This window comes from Mesocricetus auratus, unplaced genomic scaffold, assembly GCF_017639785.1.
Source record: "Mesocricetus auratus isolate SY011 unplaced genomic scaffold, BCM_Maur_2.0 Super-Scaffold_100004, whole genome shotgun sequence".
Lineage (NCBI taxonomy): Eukaryota > Metazoa > Chordata > Mammalia > Rodentia > Cricetidae > Mesocricetus > Mesocricetus auratus.
In genome coordinates this window covers 45,656,052-45,683,880 of record NW_024429189.1, presented here as the reverse complement: position 1 = coordinate 45,683,880, position 27,829 = coordinate 45,656,052, and the positions used below count along the sequence as shown (strand labels likewise).

General features: G+C 39.5%; 1 protein-coding gene across 2 annotated transcripts in view; it reads left to right on the top strand.

The window, feature by feature from the left end:
• Ccdc141 (coiled-coil domain containing 141) overlaps positions 1–27,829 on the top strand; it is a 160,737-nt gene that overhangs the window by 54,081 nt on the left and 78,827 nt on the right. For both annotated transcript variants that reach the window (XM_040745675.1, XM_013122082.3), the window contains exon 6: positions 3,782–3,898. In XM_040745675.1, coding sequence (XP_040601609.1) covers positions 3,782–3,898 — 117 coding nt within the window. The remainder of the gene's footprint in view (positions 1–3,781; positions 3,899–27,829) is intronic.

Here is a 27,829-nt window from a genome sequence, read left to right as displayed (position 1 = left end):
TAGGATAGCCAGCCAAAGAAAATATAATACAATGGGTACATATAATTTTAAATATCTCAGTGGCCATTAGAGGAGTAAAAAAAGGGAAGTATTTAAGAAGCCACATAACAGTGAAAAATAATATATATTGTTTAACTCAACATATCCAAATATAATTTTGATAGATAATGAATACAAAATTCCAAGGCAATGTTTGCACCTTTAAAAATACCCAAAGCACACAATTTCTGATATGCAGTTTATATTCACAGTGTTTTTCGGGTTAGACTAATTATAGTCCAGCTAGTGTGCTGGTGGTGGCTACTCTATTGGGCCACTATCTTGGTAGAAATGTTCTTTGACTCTTCTTTAATTTTTGAGATAACTCTTGATTTTCGTTAACATCCCAGTCCTTCCTTCCTTCCTTCCTTCCTTCCTTCCTTCCTTCCTTCCTTCCTTCCTTCCTTCCTCCCTCCCTCCCTTTCTTCCTTCCTTCCTCCCTTCCTCCCTCCCCCCATATCTTTGCTCACCTGCTTCTGTCTCTCTTCATTTTCTGATGGCTGCCTCAGTCACCCAAAATATCTATCCCATATATTCTCTGATTCCACCCTGGCTCTTCTAAGACAGAAGCCATGACAACCAATAGAGTGATCATAAGTGTATCAGTTGAGTACTGATGGTAGGGACTGAGAAGGGTGAGGAAAAGTTTTTATTTCTCCCTGTATCCTACAGATTGATACTCAGAACCAATTTCCATTGTGTTCTCTGAGTGTGTTTTGTTCTCTCTTCCTTCCCTCTTCTGTGGCACTATTCTGCAGAGGTGCCTATTGGCTGAACTCACCACTCAGGCTCTTTGAACAGCAACTGATGCAATTAAAAGTTTATAAAAAGAACCCTTGGAATAGCTGTGCAGCTGTCTGTAGTAATGACTTGTGGGGTGTAACAAATGATTGACTAAGCATTGGAGTATTGTGGTGGATTCTCTTGTGGTTATTTAGGGTATCTTATTTTAGCCTAAGAAGGACACAAAGCCTGATGTGTGTATCCCACAGCACAGGTGGTAAACCTGATATAGGAGGCTGCTCTTGTGTCTGAATGCCTCATGATGAGCTGTAACATGCTAGCAATGATCTGCTCACTTCAAACATTCATACCAACTTGGTTGTGTTTCTTCCTGAAATACATCTGGTCAGAAAAAAAAATGTGTTGATCTAGAGGGTTGCATGTTTTGAAAGGCAGATATATGGATTAAAAATACTGAATATCACCAAAGTTTTCTACCTATGAGGCATAGTCCAGTAGGAATAGCAGGTTTTAAGGGTGGAAATAGTGTTAGGCAAATCTATGGAATGAAGTCAGTCAATACCATTTAAAAATCAAAACAAGTTGTTGCCATGGTGTGCACCTTTAATCCCAGTACATGGGGAGCAGAGGCAGGCAGAGACCTGTGAATTGGAAGCCCAACCAGTCTACATATCAAGCTCCAGGCTAACTAGAGCTATATGGTAAGATGCTGTGTCAAAAAACGAACAAACAAAAAAGCAAACAAACAAACAAACAAAAAAACCCCAGCATCTCACTCATTCCTAGCTTTCATCATCTCTGGCAAGTGTTGGATGACAAGTTTTTGACTCACAAATTAAATAGGATTAGCTGAGGATTCAGGCTTCTCACCTGTTAAGGGAGATTAGTGGACACCTGTTTCCATCATTTTCCATTCACTCAGCTTCCTTATTAGCAGCCCTATGATAAAACATTCTTAAGATGTCTGCCCCCACCCTGATGTTAGCTAGCAATAAAAAACACTTACTCCCAGTACTTAACAACTGAATAATCTCTGAGAGTTAGTTATATTTGTGACCTCTTTGAAGAAAACCTCGGATCACCCCTCTAGTTTCAGGTCTATAAGCAGTCACTGGCACTGTCATGAGAAATTATTTTATTAAAAAATAAAATAGATTTTATTGCTCTTAATTAAGTGCCCTCTGTACTCATCATCTTGTTCTAATTGGATACCAGAAAGAATGGCTTTAAGGAATTGTAAATATACACATATATTTACAGTATGCATATATTTATAATATGTATATATTTAGAGTTCTTTATTGTAAATATCCAGATTATATGACATATATATCACATACTTTACCAATACTATGAAGAAGGTATATTTCACACAAAAATAGCTACAGAGTCACTGTGTTTTTTTTGTTTGCATTGACGAAGGGCTAAAATTTTGGCAAGTTACAGAAACCCTGTTGCCCCGTAACTTATTGTCTGTTCTTTGCTGGGAAAATGTTGAGTTGGTTCAAGCCTTCTTCTCTGGAGATCAGCTTTGCCACATCAGCTACTGGCAGTGCTGGGCACCTTGTTCTGGGTGAGCCTCTACCTCTGCCATCTGCAATGTATGAGGGACATTTTTAGCTTGGAACTTCAGACCTAACCACCCTTTCCTCGGCCTCCTGCTTCGTGGATTCCTTCCTGTTGCAGGAGTTGGAAGAAAGCCCATGGCTGTCATAGGCAAGATAACAGGCTGCAGAAAGACACTGTGTGAGCCTTGGCTGTGCCCACCATTTTGAACAGGCTGCCAGTTTTCACTCTGGAGGTTTGGCCTCAAATGTCCCCCAGACAACAAGGCTGAAAGACTGTAGGTCACACGAGCATGGTGATGGTGGGGCACAGCGGCGGAGCATGGATTTTGGAATGGCGTACACTTGGGGCAGCTCTCCTCTGCTGCTTACCATCTGTCTCTGGATCAGCTGCTTGTCTCTCCAAATTCATTTACTTTTTCTCTACATTTGCATGATCGCATTGCTCTTGTTATAAACTTATTGAGAGAAACAAAGATGATACTCTCAATCCAACTAGCAAAACATCTAGTTTATAGTGCAGCCTCTTAAAACTAGTCATTATAGGATGATTCAGGGGACAGTACTAAACAGAATCAGATTGTGTAAATCTAGCTGTAATCTGTTTAATGCATATGAGGGCCCCATGTTCAAGAGCCTTCAATCACAAGTCTCACATCAAGTTATGGTATTTCTTAAAAATTGTCATCCCTGAAAATGCAACACTTCAGGGACTTAGTGGTAGAATGCTTACTTGGTTTGTGGGGGACCCTGGGTTCAATATCAGCACTCTCCCAAAGTTAATTAATAAAAATTAAAGTAAGAAAAATGTTTATTGCTGTTTTCAAGTTCCATGATATTTGTTGTTTTGACACTGTGTGACATGTATCATGAATCAGCTGTACATGAAACAGAATCATATTCTTAGAAAGTCAGTGGAACTTTAACACCTTTTCCATTTAGTTTCTCGATGCAGATTTATACCAGTGACAACAAACAAAATACTTTGTATTTTCATTTTTTATGGTATGAAATGCAATTCCATATATGCTCTTCATTATCTTTAACTGGATCTACGTTACTATATTCAGATTCATGTCTGTCTATAGAAAGAACGTTATATTTGAAAAGGAAGCAAGATTTATGGACTGCATGGGAATGCATTGTTGCTTCTTTGGAGATGATATGATCATTTTCCTCACTCCTTATAATTCAGGTAGCTGATAAACCATCCCAGTGCTTTTCTGGGATTATTTTGTCTTTTTTCTCTTAAGCAATGGTAGGCTGAAATAAAGACATTGAAAACCTGGATGATATTAGCTTCATAAATAAATTAGTTTATGTACAAAGAAATTGAAATACTTTGTTTTGAAATATTGCAGAATTATTTCTGAGTTTTAATCCTCTGTCCTGATTGTCTAAGCACTGGCCCTTTCCTTTCACCTCTCTTTCAGGTCACTTGTTGGTTTCAAAAAACGATAAGAGATCTGCAGGAACAGAGTCTGGGTTCGTCACTTTCAGACAACAAGGAACTAATCCATAAGCATGAGGACCTGGTAGTCAGAGCTAAGGTAAGACTTAATGTTAAGTAAGTGGAAAATGCAAATAGGGTTTCTCTTGGAATATGCTTGAATCAGGGATTTATAGAGGGACCAAAAGAAAGAACCATTTGCTTTGAGTAATCCACTGATTTAATAGAAACTATCATTAGAGAATTAAGTGATATGACTGTCCACTGACTTCTAGAATAACAGTATAATAGCAGCTTGTTATTGTTGTTATTGTTCTTCTCTCTTTCCCTACCCTGTCTTTTACACACACACACACACACACACACACACACACACACACACACTGCCTCAACATTACAGAAGAACTTTGGGTGACTGTCCAGGCAGCAGGATGTCTTTGTCAATTCTAGGGTTTATATATTATCCTTCTGTGGTCTTTGATGGAGTTGAAGACAGATAGTTATGGTTATAGTTTTCCTTAGTTATGATAAAAGATAAGTTACATATAAAACTTTAAACTCACAAAGATAGGACATGAGATAGAATATTGTCAGACAGAAAAGAGGAGATGATAGAGTATGTCCTTCTGTATGTATGTTTCTCATATTGATTGATGAATAAAACACTGCTTGACCTGTAGTCAATAGAGGCATGAAGATAGGTGGAACTAGGAGACAAGGAGAATTCTGGGAAAGGTAGGCAGAGTACTCGAACAGTCACCATGTAAAGCCTTGCAAACAGGCTGTACCAGGCATTCTCTGGTAAGATAAGGCCATGTAGAAATACATAGATTAGTAGTTATGGGTTAAGTTAAGACAGAGCTAGCCAATAAGAAGCCCTAGACACTGGCCAACAGTTTCATAATATAGCATCTCTGTGTGTTTATTTGAGACCTAGCAGGACAAAGAAAATCCATAACAAGCATCTGCCCAACGATTTTCTGAGTATGAGAAGCTTAATTTAAATGATCACAGAACCCCTAAGAAGTTGATCTTTTTTTCTAATGTATTGACTGAAACAAATAAATCAAAGGCTTGGGAATAGAAAGTCACTTGATCAAAGTAGTGTTGTATCTATAGCGGAGCTGGAATTCAATTCTGTTTAATCCAAGGTCCCAGCCATTTGATACTATGCTCCATTATATTTCTAAACAATGGTTCTTTGCTGGTTTTATGGGTTTTGCTTTGGTGTCATCTGTGTACAGCATCGTCACCTTGCTGACTTCTGGACTTGGCTTCATCACTGTTCTCATTATCATTCTCCCACTTGCTCACTTGCTTTCATGTTGCCCTGCTTTGCAAGAAATCCTAGCTCCCAGACAGGCAGTCAACTGTAGTGATCTCCAGGGAACTAAATCCTCTCATGGAGACTGAGTACAGGGAATCATTGTCACAGTCCCTAGAGCATCTTGGGTGGTGAGTAGTTAGTTACAGGTTAAATGAAGTTATGAAAGTTGCAAAGCATTTGCTAGTTGGTGGCTGACAGCAAGGAAGACAAATCAAATACTCATTTGAGAGTTCATACAGGGCTTGGGGGATAGACTGTATTTATTTAAACTTAAGTAGTGTAAGGGCCATGGCACTCTGGGTTTCTTCTTGCTTGTGTTTGAATACTGCAGTATATTGTAGGACTTCAAGGGTTTAATGTCGTGTTTAACTGACTGTTAAAATATGCAGTTGCAAAAGACAACTGATCCCATAATAACTGCACAAGTTTTAAAATGTCTTTAAAATTTTCAGCTTCAGTTGCATGTTAAGGCATTTCATTGAAGTTATATATTAATTTATTCTACATTTATCAAACTTAGACTTTTTGGTGAAAAATTTTCTGTCAATATCCTCATACTTTAAGTACCAGAATGATTCAAATTGCTTAGGATAACTACCTTTAGCACAGGAACAAACACCATTAACACATAAGTTACACATACCTGGATTACAGTGACTGTACATGTGAAGTGATTCTGTTTCCTTTCAGCCCAAGGATGGTTTGGACTTCAGTCATGATGTTTGTTCTAGAATACTGTGTCTGATGTTTACAGTTCACATTTGAAACTCTGGGTGTATACGAAGAAAAGTGTCACAAGTGTGCTATGTTAGAAACAGAGGAACATGTTTGTGTCTTTCCACAATGTCAGAATTTATTGAATAAGAATAAATTGGCAAACTGTAACAATTTCAAAGACAGCAATGGGCCACATAGTCCCACTTTCCTTTGACTGAAGTGAATATTCTAATTTGATTACTAACATTAATTCTCAGATCACATCACACTACATATCACATAGCGTACATATATATCTTCATTTATGCATATATATGTTCCTGTGAATATATAATATATATTTGTTATGGAATGACTTCAAAGGTTTAAAGCAGGGGTTTCAAAGAGATTCAAGGAGGCCTGAGAAGCCAAAACTAAGAAAATGACAGGGCTTCAAGAATCTCTGTACAGATAAGATCATGCACTCAACATAGCTGGAGAAACTGTGTTGACTGTGAGTCAAGTCACTGCAAGGCCACAGGATTGAGAAAGAAGCTATGGAGTTGAGTCCAACTTCAGAGCAAAAAGGTCAGGACTGGATTCAGATGAAGGAGTGGGTGGATATCTGGATGACAGGTGAAGAGGGGTGAACAGAGGATGGACAGAAGCAAATTTGAGTAGAGAGTGTCAACAAGACCAAGCCAAGTTGAAGTCCCCAGGGCCGCTGAAAGTTTTGCACTTTGACCAGCTGTGAGTTTCTAGTTAATGACCATCCGTTGCACAAAGAACCTCTATGAATAGGTCTAAGAACTGTTCTAATTTGCATGTAGGAAGATACAAATTTAGAGATCATTTTGTTATCTTATAAAATATTAGTAGTAAATTTACTTGGTGGTTGTAAACTCCTCAAACCCTGGGCTCTTGGCCAAATTTGTAATACCAGGAATATGCTTCCTCTTATAAAGTTGGTCTTAAGTCTAATCATAAAGTGGTTGGTTACCCCTATAACATTCATACCAATATTGCACCCATGGACACAACTTACCACATTATTGCAGTTCACAGAGCTCACAACTTGTTAAGACTGTTGATGTTTCCTGCCAACCCCAGCAGCCTGCATAGCTCTTTTCAGTATATCCAACTCATAAAGTTCTCCCCAGGATATTTACAGTTTGGAAATCCATGTTATTCTATTCCAGATAGCCGTATGCCTCTGACACTACTGTGTTACTTTTCCTGGGGGGATATAATGCCATTCCATCACAGTTCATCTTGGTGACCAATGAGCTTATTAGGATTACTTACAGAATCATAGGTGAGGGTTATCTATAGGTGCATGGATGACTCTGGGGCAATTTAATCACTGGAAAGTACACCCCAGGATGAGTGATGACTCATGAAAGCTTCCTCCCTGAAGTCCCAATCCCAGTCAACCTTCTACTTCCTATTTACTCTTACATGCCCAGCCCAGTACCCAACTGGGGAAGAATGGCATTCAGCTGGGGGAGGTAACAGAACTGAGTGGTTAGGATCTCAGGAGAGGGTCTAGTGATCTTCTCTGTCTCCTAGAAGGCCTTATCTCATCAGGATCCCTTTCATGTAATCACAACCACTCTTGTTTTACAATGGTTATGACATGGCTGGAGGACTGAGTTCTAGTAGACTCAACCTTCGTAGGGCTCCCAGTTGAAGGGACTGCAACTCTCTCTAGCTTTTACATGCCCCCTAATGCCTTACCCAAATCATTGGCCATACAGAAAGGACAAGCTCCCCAGTCTATGATACCCAGATCAAAATGAAACTACGAAGACTTTTCTGTACAATTTACTAGAAACCAGCTTCGTGATACCAGGACATCTAGTCTGGAATGGGTCCTTCTAAGCACAGGACCAGAGAGGTCAGCCAGTTAGCTGACCAGAGCAGGCCCATGCATAGTGTTAGATGTGCTTGGGGACACTGTACCCTTTGGCACTTCGAGATTTTCCTCAACCACCTTGTTCACCTTCAGTTTTTAAGGACACGTGGAGTATAGAAAAGAGGACCATTGAAACGTAATATCCATAGTTCTTTTCTAATTCTTTCTCCCCCATACTCCTGAGTGGACTATGTTCTGAGTGAAGTGAAATTGAAGATGACTATCATGTATCTACCTACATGAAACACCAAAACCAAAGTACAACAAAAACAGTTTTGAAATTCCTGCTGTGTAATCACTCAGAACATTGGATACACTTCTCTGTACCTCATTTTTAGAGGACACTTAGGAATCCCTAGAGACAACATTTGTGCAAGCACTTACGTGTAAGTAGTAGCCCCAAAATGTTGTTTACTTTTCTGTCCATCAGGCAAACTTACAGACAGTTTTTATGGTAGTTTGAATGTAATTGACCCCCATAAGCGTATAGGAGTGGCACTATTAGGAGGTGTGGCTTTGTTGGAGTAGGTGTGGCCTTGTTGAAGTATATCACTGTTGGAACAGGCTTTGAGGTCTCCTATGCTCAAGATATGCCCACTGTCTCAGATTACTGCCTGTCACCTGTGGGATCAAGATGTAAGAACCCTCAGCTCCTTCTCCAGCAACATGACTACCTGATGCCACCTTGTTTCCTGCCATGACCATAATGGACTAAACCTCTGAACTGAAAGCCAGCCCCAATCAAATGCTTTCCTTTATAACAGTTGCCATGGTCATGGTGTCTCTTCACAGTAATAAAAACCCTAAGGAAGACAGTTTCACCTATGGGTTTTCAATAATCTTATTTCTCTGAGACAGAATTCAAATTTTTATGTATCCCAAATAGGAAGCAGCATGCTGCACTCTGGACCCATGTTTGTGTGCAGCCTTGAGGAGAGGGATGGGGATGTCACTGTCAAAGAGAATTGATCAGAAATAAGGCATCAAGTGGGAGTCATTACTGAAACTCATGGGAGCAATAAGGGCACAGGGAAGGCAGGTGTCTGTGTTTCCCACAGTGGGACCAACCAGCAGGGGGCTGGATAGCATGGGTTGTCAGTCTTGCTGGCCTTTTCTAAGCAAACTGCAGAAATAAGTCCATTGTTTCTTGCTGGAATACATTCAAATAGAGGAATGGAGTAACTTTTTTCATATTTTTTTATTTAACTTTTTACACATGTTACTCTCAGTTCCCTCTCCCTCCCCTCCTCTCTCACCCCCCCAATCCTCCTAACCCTTCACCCCCAGTCCATCCCCCCCTCCACTCCCCATGGAGGGCAAGGGCTTCCATGAGGGATTTTCAGAGTCTGTCACATCATCCCAGGAAGGGCCTAGGTTCTTCCGCATGTGTCCAGGCTGAGAGAGCATCCCTCCACGTGGTATGGGTTCCCAGAGTCCTTCTGTATGCCAGGAATAAATACTGCTCTACTCTCTAAGGTCCCACAGATTGCCAATGGCTGCTCTCTGTCACCCAGATTTGGTGGGAGAGATGTCTGGATCATTCCCATGCTGGCCCCTCAGTTATCAGTCTGGGGTCCATGTGTTCTCCCTTGTTTAGGTCAGCTGCCTCTGTGGGTTTCACCAGCCTGATCTTGATTCCTTTAGTCATCACTCCTCTTTGCAACTGGGTTCCAGGAGTTCAACTCATTCACAGCTGTGGGTGTCTGCCTCTGCCTCCATCAGCCAGTGGATGAGAGCTCTAGGATGGCATACAAAGTAGTCATCATTCTCATTATCATGGGAGGGCATTTAAGGTAGCCTTAATGCCAATTGGTGTCATTCTTGTAGATCTGTGAAGATCTCACTAGTGCCAGATTTCTCATCCAACTTAGAATGGCTCCCTCTTTTATGGTATCTCCTATCCTTTTCTCCTCTATTCTTACCCTGGCTCAACCTTCCTACTCTCCCATGTCCTCCTCTCCCCTCCTCTCTTCTCCCTCTCTTTCTCCCATCTCCTTCTGCCCTTTCCTTCTCCCCCGCCATCCAATTAACAGATCTCCTCCCATTCCCCTTCTCCGAGTTACCATGCATGTCTCCCTGAACCCTAGACTCTCTGGCGGTGGGATTGTGGGCTGGCAATGCCCTGCTCCAAGTCTAAAATCCATATATGAGTGAGTACATACTGTGCTTGTCTTTTTGTGACTGGTTTACCTCACTCAGGATGGTTTCTTCTAGTTCCATCCATTTGCCTGCAAATTTCAAGATTCCATTTTTTTCTGCTGAGTAGTACTCCATTGTGTAAATGTACCACATTTTCTTTATCCACTCTTCAGTTGAGGGGCATCTGGGTTCTTTCCAGATTATGACTATTACAAATAATGCTGCTATGAACACAGTTGAGCAGATGTCATTATTGTATGAGGGTACATTTTTTGGGTATATTCCTAAGAGTTCTGCAGCCCACTTTTTAATTGGGTCCTTTGATGTTTTGGAGACTTGCTTCTTGAGTTCTTTGTAAATTTTGGAGATCAGCCCTCTGTCAGATGTGGGGTTTATGAATATCTTTTCCCATTCTTTGGGCTGCCATTTTGTCTTGTTGCTCTAGCTAGAACTTCAAGTACAATATTGAAGAGATATGGAGAGAGTTGACATTCTTGTCTTGCTCTGGTTTTAGAGGAATTGCCTTTAGTTTCTCTCCAGTTAGTTTGATGCTGGCTGTTGGTTTGCTGTATATAGTTTTTATTGTGTTTAGGTATGTTCCTATTATCCCTGGTATCTCCATGACCTTTATCATGAAGGGGTGTTGGATTTTGTTAAAGGCTTTTTTAGCATTTAGTGAGATGATCATGTGGTTTTTCTTTATCAGATTGTTTATATGGTGGAGTACATTGATGGATTTTTGTATGTTGAACCATCCCTGCATCCCTGGGATGAAGCCTAGTGATCATGGTGTATGATTTTTCTGATGTGTTCTTGGATTCGATTTGCCAGTATTTTTGCATCAATGTTCATGAGGGAGATTGGTCTATAATTCCCTATCTTGGTTGTGTCTTTGTGTGGTTTGGCTACTAATGTAATTGTAGCCTCGTAAAAAGAGTTTGGCAGTGATCCTTCTGCTTCTATTGTGTGGAACAATTTGAAGAGCATTGGTATTAGCTCTTCCTTGAATTTTTGGTAGATTTCTGCACTGAAACCATCTGGCCCTGGACTTTTCTTGGTTGGAAGACTTTTTATGGCTGCCTCTATATCTTTAGGGGATATAGATCTGTTTAAATTGTTTATCTCTTCTTGATTTAATCATCCATTTCCTTTAGATTTTCCAATTTAGTGGAGTACAGATTTTCCAAGTATGATCTGATGATTCTTTGGATTTCCTCAGTGTCTGTTGTTATGTCCCCTTTTTTTATTTCTAATTTTGTTAATTAGCATGTTCTCTCTCTGTCTTTTAGTTAGGTTTGATAAAGGTTTGTCTATCTTATTGATTTTCTCAAAGAACCAACTCTTTGTTTCATTGATTCTTTGTATTGTTTTTTTTTGTTTCTACTTTATTGATTTCAGCTCTCAATTTGATTATTTCCTGGCATCTACTCCTCCTGGGTGACTTTGCTTCTTTTTGTTCTAGAGCTTTCAGGTGTTCTGTTAATTCTCTAGTGTGGCAATTCTCCAGTTTCTTCATGTGGGCACTTAGTGCCATGAATTTTTCTCTTAGAACTGCTTTCAAAGTATTCCAAAGGATACAGGGAGTTATTCCAAATTTTTTTGTATCTGTTGAGGTTTGCTTTACTGCCAAGTATGTGGTCAATTTAAGAGAAGGTTCCGTGTGGTACTGAAAAGAAGGTATATTCTTTTTTTTGTTTGGGTGGAATGTTCTATAGATGTCTGTTAAATCCAATTGGGTGATAACTTCTGTTAGTTCCAATGTTTCTTTGTTAAGTTTCTGTCTAGTGGACCTGTCCAGTGGTGAGAATGGGGTGTTGAAGTCTCCCACTGTAAGTGTGTGGGATTTAATGTGTGATTTGAGTTGTAGTAATGTTTCTTTTATGAACGTGGGTGCCTTTATATTTGGGGCATATATGTTCAGAATTGAAACTTCTTCCTGATGGATTTTTCCTATGATGAATATAATATGACCTTCTTCATCTCTTTTGATTAATTTTAGTTAGAAGTCTATTTTGTTAGATATTGGAATAGCTACACCCACTTGCTTCTTATGTCCATTTGATTGGAAGGAAAGTCTTTTCCCATCCCTTAACCTTGAGGTAGTGTCTGTCTTTGAAATTGAGGTATGTTTCTTGTATGCAGCAGAAGGATGGATTCTGTCTTTGTATCCATTCTGTTAGCCCGTATCTTTTTATAGGTGAGTTAAGACCATTGATCTTCAGGGATATTAATGACCATTGATTGTTGATTCTTGTTTGCTTTGAATCCGTTTTTGGTGGTCATTTTATGTGTGAGTTTTTCTCCTATTTCTGATTTCTGGTAATTTCTGATTTCTGTTATTTTGAGTGTAGTTAACTTCCTTGGGTCAGAGTTTTCCTTCTAGAACTTTCTGTAGGGCTGGATTTGTGGATACGTATTGTATAAATCTGGCTTTGTCATGGAATATCTTGTTTTCTCCATCTACAGTGATTGAGAGTTTTTCTGGGAATAGTAGTCTGAGCTGGGATCTGTGGTCTCTTAGTGTTTGTAGAACATCTATCCAGGACCTTCTGGCTTTCATAGTTTCCATGGGGAAGTCGGGTGTAATTCTGATAGGTTTGCTTTTATATGTTACGTGGCCTTTTTCCTTTGCTGCTTTTAATATTTGTTCTTTATTCTGTATGTTTGGTGTTTTGATTATTATGTGGTGAGGGGACTTTTTTATTTTTTGGTCCAGTCTATTTGGTATTCAGTAAGCTTCTTGTAGTTTCATAGGCATCTTCTTCTTCTTCAGGTTGGAAAATTTTCTTCTATGATTTTGTTGAATATGTTTTCTGCACCACTGAGCTGGGCTTCTTCGCCTTCTTCTATACCTATTATTTATAGATTTGGTCTTTTCACGGTGTCCCATATTTCCTGGATGTTTTGTGTTAAGGATTTATTGGATTTAAGACTTTCTTTTGTCAATGAATCTATTTCTTCTAGTTTATCTTCAGTGCACGAGATTCTGTCTTCCATCTCTTGTATTCTGTTAGTTATGCTTGCATCTGTAGTTCCTGATTGTTTTTTTTTTCAGCCTTTTGATTTCCAGCATTACCTCAGTTTGTGTTTTTCTTATTGTCTCCATTTTGGTTTTCAGTTCTTGAACTGTTTGAATTGTTTCCTTCATCTATTTGATTGCTTTTTTCTTGGCTTTCCTTTCTTTCTTTAAGAGATTTGTTGATTTCTTGCATTTTTTGGGGGGATTGTGTTTTCTTCCATTTCTTTAAGGGATTTTCTCATATCCTCTTTGAGGGCCTCTATCACTTTCAGGAGGTTGTTTTGAAGGTCATTCTTTTCTGTTTAATCTGTGTTGGTATGTTCAGGTCTTGCTGGTGTAGAGTTTCTAGACTCTGATGGTGTCATAATGGTTCCGCTGTTGTTGGCTGTGTTTTTATATTGCCTTCTTCCCACTCTTTCTTTCAGAAAATACTTCAATGGGTGCAGGTGGGTCTCTGGGACACTCTCAAGCACAGGGCAAAGACCAGAGGGGACTAAAGACTCAAGCACAAGGCAGGAGATCAAGCACAGGGCAGTGAATGGAGGGCACTGAAGACTGAGGTGTGGCCAGACTCAGGGTGATCCTTCCGGGAAGGGCAGGTCCTCTATATGTGCAGAAAACACACAGGAAGACAGAGCAGGGGGATGTAGGGAGTTGGGGCTCAGAGCAGGGTCCCCACTCACCTTAAGCACTGGGCAAGGACCAGAGGCACTGAAGACTGAGGTGTGGGCAGACTCAGGGTGATCCTTCCGGGATGGACAGGTCCTCTGTAGTCACAGAAAATGCCCAGGGAGACAGAGCAGGGGGATGTAGGGAGTTGGGGCTCAGAGCAGGGAATGGAGTAACTTATTCTGCTCTCAGTTAAGTGTCAGAGTCTGCTGAAATAGTTGGGGGCATTTAAATAGAACCTTGGAATGTGAGTCATTGTTTTAGATAGACCATCTTTTATTAATATGAAAATTATTTTCCTTTCACATATATAACTGATGAGGGAATAGCAAACATGGATTATTTTAAATCATCCTTAGATGGCATAAAAAGTGAACTTGATACTCCAAGGCTTAGTTGCAACTTTAGAGTCAGATCAGTTACCATGTTCATAGAAGAACTGCCTTCCAGAACTGACCTGGGCTCCCATAATTTCAATCCTCCATTCAGTAAAGCCCTTTTTAGTTGGTGCTGTGGGGTGTATTGGGGCCCATGTTTCTTACTTTTGCCTACTCATCGCATCCTGAGAAGTATAGAAATATTATTGATATCTGGATCTCATTCCCAGAGAATCTGTGTCGTTATTTGTATACATCAAGCTTAAAAAATAAAAATAAAGGGCTTGAAGAGATAGCTCAGCAGTTAAGAGCATGGGCTGCTCTTCCAGAAGACCTGAGTTCAATTCCCAGCACCACATGGCAGCTCACAACTGTCTATAACTCTAGTTTCAAGGAATCTGACACCCTCACACATACATACATGCAAGCAAAATAAAATAAAAATAAAAGTGATTATTAATCTTAAAATAGTAAAGGTTTTAAAAAACAGAAACAGAGTTCAGATTCTTCTGAAGCCTGAACTCTCTCAGTTGAGGGGTGGTGTAGAGGTTAAGAGCATTTAACCTAGACCACTTGGCAGTTTATAACTATGGGTAACTCTAGCCCTAGGGGACCCAATGCCCTCTTTCTGCCTCCATATATACAACACTCATATGATGAACTTATGTACTTGAAGCCAAAACACCCATATACATAAAATAAAAATAAATAGAATCTTAAAAAAAACAATCTTCAATGATCTGGTGTCACTAGGCTTACTATTCCACAAAGACAGAAAAGGTTTTTGACTAGAGGTTTGTTTTTTTGTTGTTGTTTTTGTTTGTTTGGGGTTTTTTGGTGTTTTGTTTGATTTTTCTAGAAAAGGCATGTGCACCCTAAGAACTTCCCACAAAATACACCATTCCCCTTTAGCAATTACTATGCCTCCTTCCACCTGTTCCCATTTGATACCTTGTTCTGATAAGCATTGGAGTTGAGAGACAATGAGCAATGAGATGCCCTTCAAACAAGAGAGCCTTCTCTGCAGTTGAGATTGCATTGCAAACACTCTATATGACAGTATATGAGAAATGAGGCTGAATGAAATGTTTGGTGACTTTAGAGGTGGGTCATAGTCTATTTAGGGATAGTAGTTATTAATCCGAATCTTCTAGAGAGACTTACAGCCATGCTTTGCAAGTTTCCCTCTCAGCTTTCCCATCACACCTAGAGCCAAAGCCTGCGTTTTACAATTCCCATGTGAAAACATGTCCATGCTCGAATTTACAAGGGACTTAGAAGTTTTAGTCATGCATGGCCTCACTGTACCTAGATTTTACAGATGAGAGTATAATGGTTATAAAGCCCTTCATTAACAGCTGTCTTTACAGTTCTGAGAAGCAAACTGAGGGTGGTGTATAGAAACATCACCTCCCATGTTTTGATACAGTAGTGTTCACATCCACCAGCTTCAAGACCCAAACCATCTTCCATGAGTCATCATCTAATCTGATTTTCCAAGCCATTGAAAATATTTTCCACTTGCGGCTGACTTCGTAAACTGGGTTTGTGATCCTGGCCCCGGGTTCCCATAATAATATTATTAGAATATCTTGTGAAAAGCACCAGTGCTGTGGTCCCACAGAAAATTTATTCAAAGGAAAAAGTCAACATTGAGCTTTCTAGTATGAGAAACAGAAGTAAAGTAGAATTTCCTGCAGGTTTATTTGAATAATTTTCATGCATAATTACCACCTATTCAGCCACTATAAGTAACTCCTTAAAAATTTGTTTCTTATTCTGTCTTTCCAATTGAACAATACAGTTTTATTCTGTGAAAAATTACATAACATTAATCATAGAAAATTAACACTGCACCTAGTATGTGGGTACATATATTCCTTCCTATTAGAAATAAGTGTAAGACATAAAATTGAACATGTCTGCTTATTTCTGTTGCCATCTAAGTAATTTAAAAAATTGCAGCCTTCTTGTTCATATACAACCGTGCCTAGCAAAACACTTGTCATATAGGTCCTTAACAACAATAACACAGATAAAAAGATTATAAAATTTATCCTTAGTGATATTTAGTATGTTTGTAATATTGTGTATCACAGAAAATTTCCATGGCCTTCAAAGGGCACACCCGGCTTCTTTAGCAATCAGCATGGCCTCTCTGACACCCACAACCAATCACTGATTTGCTTTCTGTCTCTGTGGATGTGCTTGTTTTGTATGTATTACATAAATGAACTCACATAAACAAATCTTTTATATTTGACTTCTCACAGGTCTGTTCTTACCATGGTACTTCATTCTTCTTATGGATGAGAAATACTTTATTTTGTGGATATAATATACTACTTTATCCATACATCTGGGTTACTTCTATGATTTGTCTACTACAGCAAACATTCGTGTACATGATTCTATATGATACCTATTTTCAGTACACACACACACACACACACACACACACTCACACACACACATATACACACATACATTTATCCAAGATAAACACACATCTCTGGGGGAATCACTTCAGTGTCTGCCATCTATATCACTTCATACTCAAGGGGTCCAGTTCCACCCCAACACCTGCCATTTTCTACCTTATTTCATTTTGTACCCTCCTGAGCATGTGTGAAATGCTAGTTGATTGGAAATTCTTACATTTCCCTAGTAACTAATAACTTTGTAGTCTTTTCATGTGGTAATTGTCCATTGTGTATATTTCTTTGAATAAATGTTCATACAACTCCTTTACCCATAGCATCCTTCCATGGACAAAACTTGTAATTTTGATTAAGTCCAGCTTATTTTAAATGCCCTTGCTTACATTTTTTGTGGCATGTCTGCTAAATCCGAGGTCACAAAGGTGTATTAGTGGGTTCCCTTTGAAGAATGCTGAAGCTTTAGCTTTTATATTTAGGTCTTTATTCTATTTGGTGTAGATTTTTGTGTGTGGTGTGAGGCAAGGGATTAACTTCTTAGTTTCTTACATGGTTTTCCAGAATCCCTGCAGTTCAGGAATTGAATAAAACCATTTTCCTGATTAAATGACCTTGGTACCTCTATCATTGACCACAGATGTTTGGGCTTAATTCTAGATTCTAACCCCTATTCCATTTATCTGTTGTCTGTTATGCTGACGTGCCACACTATTTTAATTTGAGAGAAAGGTTTTGAAATTTGAAAGTGTAAGGTCTCTTACTTTTTTTCCTATTTCAAGCCACCACCACCCCTGGTCATTTTGGGTATTTAGATTTCCCTGCAATTTCATGTGACTATTAAGATCAGCCTTCTGGTTTTTCAGATAGGGCCCCGAAGATGAAGAATTGTTTTGTATCGCTAGATATTTGGGGGACTATTACTGTCCTATATATTTTCTTTTTAAAAATTTTATGTGTATGGGTGTTTGCCTGAATGTGTATATATGAACCACATGCATGCAATGCCCAAAGAGCCAAAAGAGGGCATAGGGTCCCCTGGAACTACAGTTACAGATGGTTGTTTGCTACTGTGTGTGTGATAGGAAAGAAACCCAAGTCCTCTGGAAAAGCAGCCAGTGCTCCTAACCACTGAGTCATCTCTCCAGCCCTAGCATTGCTATATTAACAATATAAAATTTTCTGGTTCACACTCATAGAACATCTTTCCATCTATTTAGGTCCTTACTGACTGGGTTTCTCCCTGCTTTTCAACAGTGATTAATAATTTTCAGTGAACTTGTCTTGCACTTTTTTCATTAACTTTATTCCTATTTTATTCTTTCATATACTACAATAAGTGAAATTTTCTTCTAATTCCCTGTTCAGATTGGCCATTGTTAATCTATAGAAACAGCATGGATTTAGGTGGTGGTGTATTAGTTTTGAGAGACTTTGAGTATTCCACTGGATTTTCTACATACAAGATCATATCATGTACAAACTTCCTCATAGTCTTTGTTATTTGTGTCTTTCTCATCTTTTTTTGGTAGTTTGAATGTAATTGGCCCCCAAAATCTCATAGAGAGTGACACTATTAGGAGGTATGGCTTTGTTGGAATAGGTATGGTGTCATTGGAAGAAATGTGTTACTGAGGGGGCAGGCTTTGAGGTTTCCTATGCTCAGGATACCACCAATATCTCAGTTGACTTCCTATTACCTGAAAGATGTAGGACTCTCAGCTATTCCTCCAGAACCACATCTGTCTGCATGCCACCATGCTACCCATGATGATGATAATTGACTGAACCTCTGAAACCGTAATTGGACCACCCCAATTAAATGTTTTCTTTATAAGAGTTGCTGTGGTCATGGTGTCTCTTCACAGCAATAGAAACCTTAACTTAGACACCTGTCTAACTTAGAGAGACAGGAAGGGAGGGAAAGAGAGAGAGGAGAGAGATTCTTTTGCAGAATGCTGTATATCAGAGATTCTCAAACTACAGCAGGATCTGATATATCAGGATGTCATTCCAGCAGTGTCTTCATGTGTAGTGAACTCATATGTAATACTGCTGATGCTGGACTTTGAACCATAGATAGAGTCCAAAGATACAAAGAAAAATAAAACAAAAACAAAACAAAGCCAATCAACCAAGCAAACAGTAGAATCAAAGACAATCTAAGTTGTAGAGTCCCAAAGTATAAATTGTAGTCATGGTTAGAACCTAGTTATAAATTATCTATCTATGTATCTATGTATCTATGTATCTATTTATCTATTCCTTCATCTATCTTAGATATATGTGTGAGTGTTTGCCTGAATGTATATATGTACCCCTTGTGTGTGGTTGATGCCTACAAATGTCAGAAGAGGGAATCAGACCCCCAGAACTGGAGTTACAGATGGTTTTGAGCCACTGTGTGGGTGGTAGGAACTAAACTCAGGTCCTCTGCAAGAGCAACAAGTGATTTTAACTACCAAACCATCTCCCCAGCCATGACAATATAAATCTAAATAGATCTCGAGTCTCTGAGGGTATGGACATGATTGCCCATGCTTAGAACTTGATTTCCTTTGGCTGCTGGTCCCTTCCCCCATCATGTACCCATTAAGCAGGGGGTTGAAGATCAAAAGATAAGCAGGTGAGATTTCTGATTGTTCCTTTAAAAATGTATGAGTTAGGAGTGGGGTTGAACTGGAAGGAGTTGGAGGAGGGGAGAAGCATGATCAGAATATAGTTTGTGAATGAAAGTGTATGGTTATCCTTCATAACTATCCCTGAAATGGAATATTCAGCATGAATGAACTACTTGTACATTTCTTTGATGTCTCAGGAGGCATTGGGCAATGACCAGAGTCCAAATAACCAGTTTTCAGGCTATCCAAATATTTTCTTAGTATTTCACAAGCAATTGGAATGTTTTCTTCTCATTCCTGCATATATTTAATTTACACAGAGAAACTCATTGTTGCACTATAGACTCTCTCATTATTCTTTGACTTCCTTCAATTAAGATATGTACAAAATTTAAAAAGTTACAGTAAAGCCTAGTCCTTCCTTAAATCTGTCCACATTGTAACTGATGACAGTAAAGAAAAATCTGTAAAATAGGGTTGAACCTGCTTATTTTTCATTGTTTTTTTCTAGATTGGAAATCAAACCTGAAATGTCTCCAGGCAAAAATTAGCCGTAATCTTCCAACATTAGGATACCTGCATCCGTACATCTCAATTCCTCTGTCTTCATTTTAGTGAATAATTTGTTTTGCTTGCCTGAGTTTTAAATGAACTTCCCAATTATAAGCAGATGTCATTTTTCACAGAACATAAATTAGAAACAATCCCATCACTAACAGTCACAAATCTGTATAAATAGTATTGAGTTTGCCAGTGAGCCTTGGAAAAATCCATAAAACAATGGGTTTCCTTTAATTGGTCGCCCAATTCTTACCTCCTACTTAGGGCTAGTTTCAAGCTCAGCAAGCCATATCTTTTTAATTCCCAAGGGAAATTTGCATTTAAAAACACTATGTCTGTTTCAAAAGGAGCTAAATTCCACAAAAACAGAATATTGTGATCTGTAATCGCTGGGTTGGAACACCTGCTGTCACTGCTATGGAACCCTCAGGTCATTCCTTTTAAATGCCTTGAAGATTTTCTTGCTTTTGTTTTGAGTTCTGGTTTTCCTATCTTCCTCCTGATTCTTTATCATTGGTCAGTCCTTACATGGAAATCCCGATGCATAACCTAATGTTAACAGTCCCAAACCATTCTGACCTTCAGTTAGTGATTACTCAATCCCTGACCCCAAGTTTCCTTGATCTACGGTGTTCTTGGATTCCATGTTCTTGTCTCATGGTCTCACTCTGAGCTGCTGGCTCACAAACTCCATTCCATCCTTTAAAAAAAAACCACTAAGTCTGGGCCACAGGAGCTGTTTTGTATCAGTCCAGCTACCCTGTCTCTATGCTGCTTCCTCATTCTAGAAGGTTCTGAAACAATTGGCACAACAGTTTTAATTGGATACATTAAAATGTGATTTATTTATATCAGCCTTCCAAATTCCTTTAGTTAGCATTTGTCAGTTCCATGTTTCATCCTATATTCATTTTATTATTATTTTGTGCATGGGTGTTTTGCCTGTGTGTGTGTCTGTGTACCACATGTATGCCTGAGGCCCATGGAAGCCAAAAGAAGGTGTTGTATACCCTGGCATCATAGACAGCTATGAGGTGTCATGTGGGTGCTGCGAATCAAACCCAAGTCCCCTGGAAGAACAGCCAGTGCCCTTAACTATTAAGCCATCACTCTAGTCCCTACTCTTCATTCTTAGCCCCTCACTATTTCTTAGTCACTTTTGCTTCCTACCACTTGTAGTCTTCATTTGCCTTGACCACTCCCACCTTGACTTTAAGCCTTGTCTTGACATCTTTGCTCATAGGACATGCCTGTGAAAGTCTTGCTCTGGTCAACTGCATTTCTCTTATGATCAAGACCACGCCTCCCATACTCCCCACCCCATCTTGCCTTGACTCATTACCCTGGCCAGGGCTGTCTCTTTCACAAGCACCAGCCCCTGCCTTCTACCCCATCACACCTCCAAGCTCTGCGGCTAGAACACCTGCCCATGCTTAAAGACCTACGAGAGGGTCTCAGATTCTCTAGACCAGAAGGGACAGGCACTCTTCATTAAGCATTTGCTTGGTTCCCACTTGAGCTCACAATGATTCCTTTGATATTAGTCAGCTATTCTTAAGAGATGCTGAAGAATGCTTTCTAGAAGGTTCCCCATTCAGTGTGAGAGTTATAAAATGACCACCCCAGAGTCATTTGTTGCCACTTTACAGATTGTTGAGTGTAGAGTGAGAGTATTGTAATCCTACTTAGTAACAAGCTGCAACAGATCCTACAGAAAGGGAGATGCATAGAAGAAAATTCTGATCTTGAATACATTTTGTTTGAAGACAGATGATGTCTTCCATACCATTAGAGGCAAGGGTTTATTCCTATAATGAAGATGTATAAATATTCGATATATAGTTATAAAAGTTTTACAGGAGAGCCGGGCGGTGGTGGCACATGCCTTTAATCCCAGCACTCAGGAGGCATAGGCAGGCGGATCTCTGTGAGTTCGGGGCTAGGCTGGACAGACAGCCTCCAAAATAATACAGAGAAACCCTGTCTTGTAAAACAAAAAAAAAAGTTTTACAGGAAAAGTTTAAAATACCTATATAGGTACTTGGAAAAGTTTAGGAAAGAAAAACCTAAAAAAGATTGTGGATTGTTTTTTGTTTTTTTCATTTTCCCTTTAAATCCATGACTTCTTTGTCTAAGACAATAACATGAAGAAAACGTGAAATGGAACACAGTGCATGAGTTCCTCATGAATCAGTATGATGGCCAACATTGCGTCAGAGATATTTCAAATTCATGCTGGCTTGCCATTCAAGTCACTCAGCAAATGTGAAGACAAGGATTTTACTTGACTTTGTGTCTTCCACAGCCCATTTCAAATCTCACTGGATTTATAAAACAGAATTTAAGTTTTAGGTTTACAAGTCATCAAGGCAGTAGCATAATTTTTAAGAGTCCAGTTTATTGAGTTTTAATGCTAAAACTACCAGGATTATATAGTCTAACCTCCATTTATTGGAATGATTATAATGTGTTATAGGCCTTTTGTTACCTGTTGATTAGTACCTTATGAGTATTCTACACTGATAGTCCTAACATTTGATGGGCTAGAAGTGTTGTTGCTTCTCCCTGACTTCAAATAAAATGTTCAGCTTTTTAAAAAATAAAATTTTCCCACCCTGCCAATAAAAACTATGATTCAGTGGACATGAAGGGAACCAAAACCTAAAAATGTGTTTTAAAAACTTTCCCAGGAGATATTAATGAATTTCAACCACTGTTCTAGTGTAATCTGATGATCATTATGGGCAAAACACAAACAGAAGGCTTCCTTCTATCAATTTGATAGATTTCGTGCAGGGGAATTTTCATATGAAGTTGAAACTTCGTAATTTCCATAATAGTTGATGTATGTATGTTTGGACCCTTAGTACATGACCATACACCCTCTAACAAACACTAAGCCATTGCAGGCCACTAATACAAATACTTCACTAGCCTATATGCCCATCTAATTGTAGATAAACTGTGTCCTATAAAAATGTCATGGCCAGTCATGCATTTATTAATTTTGATTAAAAAAAGAAACACCAGTGTGAATAAAGTAATAATCAACTAGAAAAATGTTTGAGGCTGGCAAGATATCTAAAGGATTCAGCAAAGACGTAAGAAGAAAGAACAGTGGTTCTCAAAAAACATAAATCTTGGGAAAATACCCCTTGTAATTTCCCACATTATTAAAAACTTACCTAAAACTAAAGAAGAGCAAGAAGATTCACTTGTACTCTAATCACTATTGTGGAGACTTGTTTCTCACGTACCTTATTGTTTCTATAGTTTGCTTTAAAACTTTATTGTGCCACACAGCTGTTTGCTTCAGTGCTAGCCACAAGCACCTGTCCTGCACTGCTAAAGAATGGGCTCCACTCAGTGGCCAAACACTGGAGAGAGTAAAAGAATGCACAAGCTTACAAGCCAGGGTTGGGAGGTGCTGCTTGTTATGTTTTTCTTGCAATGAGAGGAAAAACAGCCTAACTCATATTCAGAAATTAATTTGGGGATATCTACCGTTTGTCCGTCCCGATCCCAGCAGGATTATTTGTGAATAATTAGGCTAATGAACCAATCCGAGGAGCACTTCAAATACTGGTATGTGAAGCACAGTGGATGAGTCATTGAATTGGCACAAGTTGCTACAGAAACAGGAGCACCACCAAGTGGTGGTGACTGCATTGATTTGCTGGGGAAGTGGAACTCAGATGCAAACGTTTAGCCTGGAGCTACTTAGCAAGTTAGGAGTATAAAGAGATCTTCCAGGCCCACCTCTTGCTCATTTCTGGAATTCTCTACTGGAAGGCTAAATCACACATTTCTTTCATCCATAGGTGAGACACAGTTCTTTCTGTCTGCAGCCGGGGCCTCTGTAGCAGTGCCCGGCAGGAGGGCAGAGTTCACAAGGCCCATGGGCAGTGCACTCAGCACACTTGAACCGTAAGGAAGCCATTTTTCTCCAGGATGACCCTACAATTGTACAGGTCAGCCTGGAAATGCCTGGAAGTGAACATAATGAGGAGAACCTGGAGAACAGTTCACTGTCCAACTTGACATAATCAGAATTTGTGCTTTCTGCCTGCTCGCCGCCATTCTTCCAAAGCGTAAACATTTCTTTCAAAAACATGTCTGCTTAAAGCCGACTTTCAAATGTTCTCTGATTAAAATTGCCAGGTTTGTTTGTACCATCTGCTAATGCAATCATGTAAAATCTGATTTTCCGTCAATGAGTAAATCCTCCTGGTGCTGAGCCAAATGGGATCATAGATTTAAGATTGAAAAAGAAATGGTCTGCATGTAGGTAGATGGCCTTGGAGTCAGCCATGTTTTGGGAGCAATACATGAACTCAACGTGTGCGTCTGCCACATCTGGTTTTGGCAGTGACAGCCCCAGTAAGACTTCCTCAGTCTCTTACACAGGCATTCCCTATCGCATTTTGCCCATCACCCCTCACTTCAAAATTACCTGGTGAAATCAAGCATAGAATGACAATGTGTCTATAAGGTATTGAATTATTACATCCTCTCCTCTGCGGGGAAGTTTTGTGCAAAGGAAAGCTTATTAAACAGACTGTAGTTGTTATTCCTTTTGCTTTTCAAATTGGACTAGTGAACATGTTACTTTCTGAACCTGCCTAATGGCAATCCGTAACTTCATTTGAAGATCTAGCCTAAGCCTGAAACAAAAATAAAAGAAAGAAAAAAAACCTTTCCCCTCTCTTGTCTGGTCACACTAAGCCTTCTGAAAGCACTCTTTCCATCGAGGGAGCTCGGAGAAGCTTGGTTTCTACAGCCAATGGAATGCTGTGTGGTACAGTTTAAAAGGGTTACTGCTGTGAGTGAAAAAATGAAATAATAGAGTGACCCAGAGAGACACCCTGAGCCCAGGAGTACACACCGCCACTCGGCTTTATTGGGTCAGGGATATACATGCGCCTCTGTCTAACAGGAAAGCCAGGGAAATGGCAGACCTTGGCTTCTGCTGCTGGGGACACACACTGGAAATGTTTTACTTCAAAGTGACTGGAACCCTGTAAGAAGTTTCACACTTAAGAGACAGCAGGAATGACTTAGAGAGAAAGAACTAAGATTTTCTCCATTGGGTTCCCCCAGCCTTCAAAAGGTTGACAACTATATATATTTTTTTAAAGTGTGATTGATTCAGAGGACTCCAGGAAGTTTTCTCTTAAAAAAAAAAAAACAGTTAAAGTGTCCCCTCAGAAAAATGCCTGGAGAAATACATCATCACAATGGCATAGAAATGCATCAGAAACTGCCTGCAGACTGCCCAAAGAAAACAGAGCCAATTTTCTGAGAAGACTGAATAAAAGCTGTGTATGCACCCAGCTTCGTTTAATACCCATGGAGTCCGTGTGAGAATGTAGTTAGGAATGAAAAGAGGTAAGAGGCTGGACCCCATTCTTTGTGGTTTCTTCAGAAGGTTGATGCCCACTCTTTCTATCATGGTTCAAAATAGCAAGTGACAGTGGGGGTTTCCACACCTTTGGCTCTGTGCCAGAATGTTCTCTCTCATGTGGCTTTCAATTTTTACCCTAAAGGCAGATTAATGAATATTTTTAATGAACAGGCCTTCCTCTCCTTATTTATAAAGAAGAGCTTTATTATTTTATTCAATTGGTAAAATAAAATTAAGTCTGAGTTTGGGCAGTAAATTTTTCATTATATCTGTTTATCTTCTATATGTATAATAGATGTACAGCATTTGTTTTTGCAGTCGTGAGGCTTCTGATTTGAAATCAGAAAATCCTAGGGTGGTGCAAGACTTTCATCTCAGAGGCCTTATCAGGGTCCTGTGGACGTTTAATCACAGCAGTTCTCTCGGCTAATACGGTAAATCCTCCTGCTATACTGAAAAAGTGCTGTGTCATTGCTATGGAGAGCAGAGGCTGGGGCAGTGGAAAGAACTTGAGCTTAGATTTTGACTCCTTTTCTTGCCGGGGCTGAGACATCTGAGCCTTAGTGACCCTGTGGTTAAAATGTGAATAACAGCTTGGGCCTTAGAGGGGTGGGTGAGGATTAAGTGAGATGATACATGAAAGGCACTTAGCACAGTACTACCATACAGAAAGGAGAAGCAGTAGTTATCCCTTTGTTGCAGTTGGTACAGCATCCCAAATCTTCAAGTCATCAAGTAGAACACATAATGGCTATGAAACATTTCTCCAACTTCTGATTTTGTCTACATTTTCCATATACATAGATTGCTAAGCAATCCCCAGGTTTTGCATTTATTAAGGATCCTTCCTCACTAATAAATACAGAAGTTTTAGTCTTTTAAAGAAAAGATCACCTGTTTTTTTTCTGCATTTTCATGCATTATTTCTTCACATGAGTCCGAGATTAATTGTCCCATCGATCTTAACAACTGCACGAAGTATTGAATGGGTCGAGTGGGTAGCTAAATGTACAAAGAAAGAAAGCTGACGAGATGGCTCACATTTCACATGTGTCAGGACTGGAGTTTGGACCACTGGAATTGCACGTAAATGGTCTGTAATTCCAACCTTAGTAGGTGCCTACAGTAGACCCAGAGAGCAGACTAGTTAGCAACAGCCGTATCAGTGAGTTCTGGGTTTGATTGAGGGAGCCTACCTCAATGAATAAGGTTGAAGAGTGATTGGGGATGATTCCTCACCTCAACCACAGGCTTCCACATACACTCACCGATTGTACCCATGCAGAATCCATCCATAAGTGCCAAAAGGTACGAATGCATACACATGCACAAGCACAGCAAGCACGCACACATATGAAAAATGGAAAGAAGGAAAAACAAACAAGGCAAACAGGAAGAGTTGGGTTAGTAGTGAACCAGCAGGCAGTTCAGGGCCTCTTAGCCACAGATGTGTTTCCTAAGACTGTTCCACCTGGACAGCTAGACTCCTGAGATAATTAGCAAACAAAGGATTTCTTGTCAAGAAAGTTTGTCCAAAATATTTCACATGACATTACCCCCCAAGAAGGCCTTGACACACACCAGCAAAACAGAGACTTGAGAATTTCTGGGGCATAGAACCCTGTTCCCCTTAACACTACTGGGTAACATGTGGGGAACATCCAACTACCCCTAGCTCAAACTGGGAAAAAGAAATGCTTGTACATGAAGATCAAACATTAGGTACAGGGGCATGATAGGGCTGATTGAAGAAGGTAGGACTGATGATACTCAGTGAAGGCTGGTGTGTACACTGCAGACTGTGTCACTTCAAGAATGCTTGTTCTTTCCCAATGGGTCTTTGCTGGTTTTGAAGTGGGAGGGATATTTACCGTGCTTTAGAGAAGAATGCTATGAAATACATTAGTTCTGTTCAAGTGGGGACACAATGATCTTTTAAAAAGTGGGTGATCTTGAGAAGGCATGTGACACAAAGCCCATGCCTTTGAGCACAGTTTTTCTAGTCAGGAAGAAGTGTGGAGAGTTTGAAATCTCTATTCTCAGTTCCCAGAAAGGTAGCATGGTATGGAGACCCATGTGCTAGCCTAGGTGACTTCCTAATGGACTATGTCAGCGTGTGTAGCATACTTTCCTGCATCTGTAAAAACATTAGGAAAAAAGAAACACATCCAAATCCAGGGAATTTCAAAGACTATAGTTACAAGCCACACTAGTAACAGGCTTCTCCCACTCTTCCTCCACCCCCAGTTCTAACCCCTTAATCTACCTTCCTTATTTTCATATCCTTCGATCAAAATAGTTTTCACTTGAATAAATACTGGGGCATGTTCCATTGGCATTACCAAAGAATATGTGCCATTTCTACCTTCAAGACTCACTCATTGTCATTGAAAAGGCTGTCATATTATGTATGTACACTTAACAAACTGTACATGATCCCTATATTTCAAAATGCAATATAAGATAGTTGCATGAAATTGCATTTACTATTGCTAAAGAATGAAGCTGCATTTTATTCTTTATAAGTCCCCAATTGTACCAAGTATATAGTATTCAGTGTGTCTTATGAAAATAATGGAAACTGTCATGACTCCAAAATTAGACTTATTTTATTCAACATAATGTAACAAATACAATTTAATAATAGGACATTTTGCATAGCAGACATGCCAGGACAGAGTCAGGCTGAGATGTGTGAAGTCTGATGTTAAATTTCTTATGCTTTACAAACTGCCCTGTGCCTTACTCAGTGTCAGCTGTGATGATGTCAGAAAACACACTAACTAAACAGTCATCTCTAGAGGCAATTATTGTTTTATGAGGATGAATCTGGCATCACTCCAATTTCAAGAAACTTGAACTTACTTA